Source organism: Salvelinus alpinus, chromosome 6, assembly GCF_045679555.1.
Source record: "Salvelinus alpinus chromosome 6, SLU_Salpinus.1, whole genome shotgun sequence".
Classification (NCBI taxonomy): Eukaryota; Metazoa; Chordata; class Actinopteri; order Salmoniformes; family Salmonidae; genus Salvelinus; species Salvelinus alpinus.
In genome coordinates, this window is record NC_092091.1 from 95,659,858 (window position 1) to 95,667,927 (window position 8,070).

Here is an 8,070-nt window from a genome sequence, read left to right on the forward strand (position 1 = left end):
CTAACTGGGCCAAGGTAGGCCAAGCCTGTTCCTAACTGGGCCAAGGTAGGCCAAGCCTGTTCCTAACTGGGCCAAGGTAGGCCAAGCCTGTTCCTCGCTGGGCCAAGGTAGGCCAGGCCTGTTCCTCACTGGGCCAAGGTAGGCCAAGCCTGTTCCTCGCTGGGCCAAGGTAGGCCAAGCCTGTTCCTCACTGGGCCAAGGTAGGCCAAGCCTGTTCCTCGCTGGGCCAAGGTAGGCCAAGCCTGTCCCTCACTGGGCCAAGGTAGGCCAAGCCTGTTCCTCGCTGGGCCAAGGTAGGCCAAGCCTGTTCCTCACTGGGCCAAGGTAGGCCAAGCCTGTTCCTTGCTGGGCCAAGGTAGGCCAAGCCTGTTCCTCGCTGGACCAAGGTAGGCCAAGCCTGTTCCTCGCTGGGCCAAGGTAGGCCAAGCCTGTTCCTCGCTGGGCCAAGGTAGGCCAAGCCTGTTCCTAACTGGGCCAAGGTAGGCCAAGCCTGTTCCTAACTGGGCCAAGGTAGGCCAAGCCTGTTCCTAACTGGGCCAAGGTAGGCCAAGCCTGTTCCTCGCTGGGCCAAGGTAGGCCAGGCAGGTTCCTCACTGGGCCAAGGTAGGCCAGGCCTGTTCCTCGCTGGGCCAAGGTAGGCCAGGGCTGTTCCTCGCTGGGCCAAGGTAGGCCAAGCCTGTTCCTAACTGGGCCAAGGTAGGCCAAGCCTGTTCCTCACTGGGCCAAGGTAGGCCAAGCCTGTTCCTCGCTGGGCCAAGGTAGGCCAGGCCTGTTCCTCACTGGGCCAAGGTAGGCCAGGCCTGTTCCTCACTGGGCCAAGGTAGGCCAAGCCTGTTCCTCGCTGGGCCAAGGTAGGCCAAGCCTGTTCCTCACTGGGCCAAGGTAGGCCAAGCCTGTTCCTCACTGGGCCAAGGTAGGCCAAGCCTGTTCCTCACTGGGCCAAGGTGGGCCAAGCCTGTTCCTCACTGGGCCAAGGTAGGCCAAGCCTGTTCCTCACTGGGCCAAGGTAGGCCAAGCCTGTTCCTCGCTGGGCCAAGGTAGGCCAAGCCTGTTCCTCACTGGGCCAAGGTAGGCCAAGCCTGTTCCTCACTGGGCCAAGGTAGGCCAAGCCTGTTCCTCGCTGGGCCAAGGTAGGCCAGGCCTGTTCCTCGCTGGGCCAAGGTAGGCCAGGCCTGTTCCTCGCTGGGCCAAGGTAGGCCAGGCCTGTTCCTCACTGGGCCAAGGTCGGCCAGGCCTGTTCCTCGCTGGGCCAAGGTAGGCCAGGCCTGTTCCTCGCTGGGCCAAGGTAGGCCAAGCCTGTTCCTCGCTGGGCCAAGGTAGGCCAGGCCTGTTCCTCGCTGGGCCAAGGTAGGCCAAGCCTGTTCCTCGCTGGGCCAAGGTAGGCCCGGCCTGTTCCTAACTGGGCCAAGGTAGGCCAGGCCTGTTCCTAACTGGGCCAAGGTAGGCCAAGCCTGTTCCTAACTGGGCCAAGGTAGGCCAAGCCTGTTCCTCACTGGGCCAAGGTAGGCCAAGCCTGTTCCTCGCTGGGCCAAGGTAGGCCAGGCCTGTTCCTCACTGGGCCAAGGTAGGCCAGGCCTGTTCCTCACTGGGCCAAGGTAGGCCAAGCCTGTTCCTCGCTGGGCCAAGGTAGGCCAAGCCTGTTCCTCACTGGGCCAAGGTAGGCCAAGCCTGTTCCTCGCTGGGCCAAGGTAGGCCAAGCCTGTTCCTCACTGGGCCAAGGTAGGCCAAGCCTGTTCCTCGCTGGGCCAAGGTAGGCCAAGCCTGTTCCTCACTGGGCCAAGGTAGGCCAAGCCTGTTCCTCGCTGGGCCAAGGTAGGCCAAGCCTGTTCCTCACTGGGCCAAGGTAGGCCAAGCCTGTTCCTCACTGGGCCAAGGTAGGCCAAGCCTGTTCCTCACTGGGCCAAGGTAGGCCAAGCCTGTTCCTCACTGGGCCAAGGTAGGCCAAGCCTGTTCCTCGCTGGGCCAAGGTAGGCCAAGCCTGTTCCTCACTGGGCCAAGGTAGGCCAAGCCTGTTCCTCACTGGGCCAAGGTAGGCCAAGCCTGTTCCTCGCTGGGCCAAGGTAGGCCAGGCCTGTTCCTCGCTGGGCCAAGGTAGGCCAGGCCTGTTCCTCGCTGGGCCAAGGTAGGCCAGGCCTGTTCCTCACTGGGCCAAGGTAGGCCAGGCCTGTTCCTCGCTGGGCCAAGGTAGGCCAGGCCTGTTCCTCGCTGGGCCAAGGTAGGCCAAGCCTGTTCCTCGCTGGGCCAAGGTAGGCCAGGCCTGTTCCTCGCTGGGCCAAGGTAGGCCAAGCCTGTTCCTAACTGGGCCAAGGTAGGCCAAGCCTGTTCCTAACTGGGCCAAGGTAGGCCAAGCCTGTTCCTAACTGGGCCAAGGTAGGCCAAGCCTGTTCCTCGCTGGGCCAAGGTAGGCCAGGCAGGTTCCTCACTGGGCCAAGGTAGGCCAGGCCTGTTCCTCGCTGGGCCAAGGTAGGCCAGGGCTGTTCCTCGCTGGGCCAAGGTAGGCCAAGCCTGTTCCTAACTGGGCCAAGGTAGGCCAAGCCTGTTCCTCGCTGGGCCAAGGTAGGCCAAGCCTGTTCCTCGCTGGGCCAAGGTAGGCCAAGCCTGTTCCTCGCTGGGCCAAGGTAGGCCAGGCCTGTTCCTCGCTGGGCCAAGGTAGGCCAAGCCTGTTCCTCGCTGGGCCAAGGTAGGCCAGGCCTGTTCCTAACTGGGCCAAGGTAGGCCAAGCCTGTTCCTAACTGGGCCAAGGTAGGCCAAGCCTGTTCCTCGCTGGGCCAAGGTAGGCCAGGCAGGTTCCTCACTGGGCCAAGGTAGGCCAGGCCTGTTCCTCGCTGGGCCAAGGTAGGCCAGGGCTGTTCCTCGCTGGGCCAAGGTAGGCCAAGCCTGTTCCTAACTGGGCCAAGGTAGGCCAAGCCTGTTCCTCGCTGGGCCAAGGTAGGCCAAGCCTGTTCCTCGCTGGGCCAAGGTAGGCCAAGCCTGTTCCTCGCTGGGCCAAGGTAGGCCAGGCCTGTTCCTCGCTGGGCCAAGGTAGGCCAAGCCTGTTCCTCGCTGGGCCAAGGTAGGCCAGGCCTGTTCCTCACTGGGCCAAGGTAGGCCAAGCCTGTTCCTCACTGGGCCAAGGTAGGCCAAGCCTGTTCCTAACTGGGCCAAGGTAGGCCAAGCCTGTTCCTAACTGGGCCAAGGTAGGCCAAGCCTGTTCCTCACTGGGCCAAGGTAGGCCAAGCCTGTGCCTCGCTGGGCCAAGGTAGGCCAGGCCTGTTCCTCGCTGGGCCAAGGTAGGCCAAGCCTGTTCCTCGCTGGGCCAAGGTAGGCCAGGCCTGTTCCTCACTGGGCCAAGGTAGGCCAGGCCTGTTCCTCACTGGGCCAAGGTAGGCCAAGCCTGTTCCTCACTGGGCCAAGGTAGGCCAAGCCTGTTCCTAACTGGGCCAAGGTAGGCCAAGCCTGTTCCTAACTGGGCCAAGGTAGGCCAAGCCTGTTCCTAACTGGGCCAAGGTAGGCCAAGCCTGTTCCTCGCTGGGCCAAGGTAGGCCAGGCCTGTTCCTCACTGGGCCAAGGTAGGCCAAGCCTGTTCCTCGCTGGGCCAAGGTAGGCCAAGCCTGTTCCTCACTGGGCCAAGGTAGGCCAAGCCTGTTCCTCGCTGGGCCAAGGTAGGCCAAGCCTGTCCCTCACTGGGCCAAGGTAGGCCAAGCCTGTTCCTCGCTGGGCCAAGGTAGGCCAAGCCTGTTCCTCACTGGGCCAAGGTAGGCCAAGCCTGTTCCTCGCTGGGCCAAGGTAGGCCAAGCCTGTTCCTCGCTGGGCCAAGGTAGGCCAAGCCTGTTCCTCGCTGGGCCAAGGTAGGCCAAGCCTGTTCCTCGCTGGGCCAAGGTAGGCCAAGCCTGTTCCTAACTGGGCCAAGGTAGGCCAAGCCTGTTCCTCACTGGGCCAAGGTAGGCCAAGCCTGTTCCTAACTGGGCCAAGGTAGGCCAAGCCTGTTCCTCGCTGGGCCAAGGTAGGCCAGGCAGGTTCCTCACTGGGCCAAGGTAGGCCAGGCCTGTTCCTCACTGGGCCAAGGTAGGCCAGGGCTGTTCCTCGCTGGGCCAAGGTAGGCCAAGCCTGTTCCTAACTGGGCCAAGGTAGGCCAAGCCTGTTCCTAACTGGGCCAAGGTAGGCCAAGCCTGTTCCTCGCTGGGCCAAGGTAGGCCAAGCCTGTTCCTCGCTGGGCCAAGGTAGGCCAGGCCTGTTCCTCGCTGGGCCAAGGTAGGCCAGGCCTGTTCCTCACTGGGCCAAGGTAGGCCAAGCCTGTTCCTCGCTGGGCCAAGGTAGGCCAAGCCTGTTCCTCGCTGGGCCAAGGTAGGCCAGGCCTGTTCCTCACTGGGCCAAGGTAGGCCAAGCCTGTTCCTCACTGGGCCAAGGTAGGCCAAGCCTGTTCCTAACTGGGCCAAGGTAGGCCAAGCCTGTTCCTAACTGGGCCAAGGTAGGCCAAGCCTGTTCCTAACTGGGCCAAGGTAGGCCAAGCCTGTTCCTCGCTGGGCCAAGGTAGGCCAGGCCTGTTCCTCACTGGGCCAAGGTAGGCCAGGCCTGTTCCTCACTGGGCCAAGGTAGGCCAGGCCTGTTCTTCACTGGGCCAAGGTAGGCCAAGCCTGTTCCTCGCTGGGCCAAGGTAGGCCAAGCCTGTTCCTCACTGGGCCAAGGTAGGCCAAGCCTGTTCCTCGCTGGGCCAAGGTAGGCCAAGCCTGTTCCTCACTGGGCCAAGGTAGGCCAAGCCTGTTCCTCGCTGGGCCAAGGTAGGCCAAGCCTGTTCCTCACTGGGCCAAGGTAGGCCAAGCCTGTTCCTCGCTGGGCCAAGGTAGGCCAAGCCTGTTCCTCACTGGGCCAAGGTAGGCCAAGCCTGTTCCTCACTGGGCCAAGGTAGGCCAAGCCTGTTCCTCACTGGGCCAAGGTAGGCCAAGCCTGTTCCTCGCTGGGCCAAGGTAGGCGAAGCCTGTTCCTCGCTGGGCCAAGGTAGGCCAAGCCTGTTCCTCGCTGGGCCAAGGTAGGCCAAGCCTGTTCCTCGCTGGGCCAAGGTAGGCCAAGCCTGTTCCTCGCTGGGCCAAGGTAGGCCAAGCCTGTTCCTCGCTGGGCCAAGGTAGGCCAAGCCTGTTCCTCGCTGGGCCAAGGTAGGCCAAGCCTGATCCTCGCTGGGCCAAGGTAGGCCAAGCCTGTTCCTCGCTGGGCCAAGGTAGGCCAAGCCTGTTCCTCGCTGGGCCAAGGTAGGCCAGGCCTGTTCCTCGCTGGGCCAAGGTAGGCCAGGCCTGTTCCTCGCTGGGCCAAGGTAGGCCAAGCCTGTTCCTCACTGGGCCAAGGTAGGCCAAGCCTGTTCCTAACTGGGCCAAGGTAGGCCAAGCCTGTTCCTCGCTGGGCCAAGGTAGGCCAAGCCTGTTCCTCACTGGGCCAAGGTAGGCCAGGCCTGTTCCTCGCTGGGCCAAGGTAGGCCAAGCCTGTTCCTCGCTGGGCCAAGGTAGGCCAGGCCTGTTCCTCGCTGGGCCAAGGTAGGCCAAGCCTGTTCCTCGCTGGGCCAAGGTAGGCCAAGCCTGTTCCTCGCTGGGCCAAGGTAGGCCAAGCCTGTTCCTCGCTGGGCCAAGGTAGGCCAAGCCTGTTCCTCGCTGGGCCAAGGTAGGCCAAGCCTGTTCCTCGCTGGGCCAAGGTAGGCCAAGCCTGTTCCTCACTGGGCCAAGGTAGGCCAAGCCTGTTCCTCGCTGGGCCAAGGTAGGCCAAGCCTGTTCCTCACTGGGCCAAGGTAGGCCAAGCCTGTTCCTCACCGGACCAAGGTAGGCCAGGCCTGTTCCTTACCGGGCCACGGTAGGCCAAGCCTGTTCCTCACCGGACCAAGGTAGGCCAGGCCTGTTCCTCACTGGGCCAAGGTAGGCCAAGCCTGTTCCTCACTGGGGCAAGGTAGGCCAAGCCTGTTCCTCGCTGGTTCAAGGTAGGCCAAGCCTATTACTCACTGGGCCAAGGTAGGCCAAGCCTGTTCTTCACTGGGCCAAGGTAGGCCAGGCCTGTTCTTCACTGGGCCAAAGTCTGTAGCTCTGTGTCACTGTGTGTGTGTGTATGTGTATGTGTGTGTGTGTGTGTGTGTGTGTGTGTGTGTTCCCAGGTACTCATCATCGACTACATGTCTAAGATCCTGTTTGTGTACGAGGTGGGGGAGAACTGCACGACACCGAAGAGTGAGAGAACACCTCTTTACAGCGAGGAACCAATGTCGGGCAACTCCGCCCTGGCACGGAACCATTACCACGACGACCTCTACCATGACGGCTGTTACCAAGACGACTGCCATCGCCTCGGTCCGTACCAGTATGGCAATGGGCATCTCCAAAACCACCACAGCACACATCAAAATCACCTCGACAACAGTCGCTACGGTAACGGCGGTCACCGCGACGATCGTTACAGTAACCGTAGTAACCAGAACCATCACAGCAACCCGAGCCAGACCTCCAAGGGGGAAGGGGGCGAGGAGAAGAGGGAGCCCCTGAGAGGATACCACCACATCGGGACAGAGGAGTTGGACTATCAGGCCCCGCCTCCAGGGAACCTCCAGAATGGTGGGCTGAATGAGCCGCTGCCTTACCCCAAGGAGAAGCACCTCAGCCCAGCCTCGGACCCGGCCTGCTCCTGCTCCTGCCCCTGCCCACACCACAAACAGGTGACTAATGCCCACTGGATCACACAGTCAGGATTTATCAAGCTGTGCCTCCTCTCTCTCTCTCCCTCCCTCTCCTCCTCCCCTCTCTCTCCCTCCCTCTCCTCCTCTCGCCCTCTCCTCCCTATCCCTCTCTCCCTCCCTCCTCTCTCTCTCTCCCTCTCCTCCCCATCCCCCTCTTCTAGGTGTTGTATAATATCTAATACATTTCAAACTGTTTCTCATCCCTCCAAACCCTCCCTCCCTCCCTCCCTCCCTCCCTCCCTCCCTCCCTCCCTCCCTCCCTCCCTCCCTCCCTCCCTCCCTCCCTCCCTCCCTCTCCTCCCCATCCCTCTCTTCCTCTCCTCCCTCCCTCTCCTCACTCTCCTCCCTCCCTCCCTCCCCTCCCTCTCCTCACTCTCCTCCCCACCCCTCTCTTCTAGGTGGTGTATAACATCCAGTACATCGCCAACTGTTTCCGGGAGCAACGGGCGACGTGTGCTAAAGGGGCGGAGTGGAAGAAGGTTGCCAAGGTGATGGACCGGTTCTTCATGTGGATCTTCTTCATCATGGTCTTCCTCATGAGTATCCTCATCATCGGCAAGGCAACTTGACGGACGGAGGGATGGGCGGATAAAGGGAAGAGGGAGAGAGAGGAAGGGAGGGATGAGAGGAAGAGAGGGAGGAAGAGATGGAGGAGAGGGAGGGAGGAAAGGGGGAGGAGATGGGGACGGAGGAGAGGAAGAGAGGGAGGGAGGAAGAGAGGGACGGAGGAGAGGAAGAGAGGGAGGGAGGAAGAGAGGGACGGAGGAGAGGAAGAGAGGGAGGGAGGAAGAGGGGGATGGAGGAGAGGAAGAGAGGAAAGTGGGAGGAGATGGGGACGGAGGAGAGGAAGAGAGGGAAGGAGGAAGAGAGGGAGGGAGGGAGGAGAGGGGGACGGAGGAGAGGAAGAGATGGAGGAGAGGGAGGAGAGGGGGAGAGAGGTAGAAGAGGGACAGAGAGAGAGGGAGTGTGACAGACGGAGGATAGAAGGACTAGGGAGGGAGAGGGGGAGGAGCCTCAAATCGTCGGGGCAGGAACTCTACAAGGTGTAGAAAGCGTTCCACAGGGACGCTGGTCCATGTTGACTCCAACGTTTCCCACAGTGTCAAGTTGGCTGGATGTCCTTTGGGTGGTGGACCATTCTTGATACACACAGGAAACTGATGAGCGTGGAAAAACCCAGCAGCGTTGCAGTTCTTGACACTAACTGCTGCGCCTGGCACCTACTACCATCCCCCCGTTCAAAGGCACTTAAATATTTTATCTCGCCTATTCACCCTCTGAATGACACACATACACAATCCATGTCTCAATTGTCTCAACATCATTCTTTAACCCGTCTCCTCCCCTTCATCTACACTGATTGGTCGGCCGTCTCCTCCCCTTCATCT

The 8,070-nt window shown here is 61.6% G+C and overlaps 1 protein-coding gene across 1 annotated transcript; it reads left to right on the forward strand.

The window, feature by feature from the left end:
* The first annotated feature begins 5,753 nt into the window (after positions 1-5,753).
* On the forward strand, positions 5,754-7,323 carry LOC139577903 (neuronal acetylcholine receptor subunit alpha-9-I-like). The gene is made up of 2 exons (XM_071405032.1): positions 5,754-6,661; positions 7,081-7,323. The coding sequence occupies exons 1-2, from the start codon at positions 6,125-6,127 to the stop codon at positions 7,249-7,251; spliced, it is 708 nt and encodes a 235-aa protein (XP_071261133.1). The 5' UTR covers positions 5,754-6,124; the 3' UTR covers positions 7,252-7,323.
* The last annotated feature ends 747 nt before the right edge of the window (positions 7,324-8,070 follow it).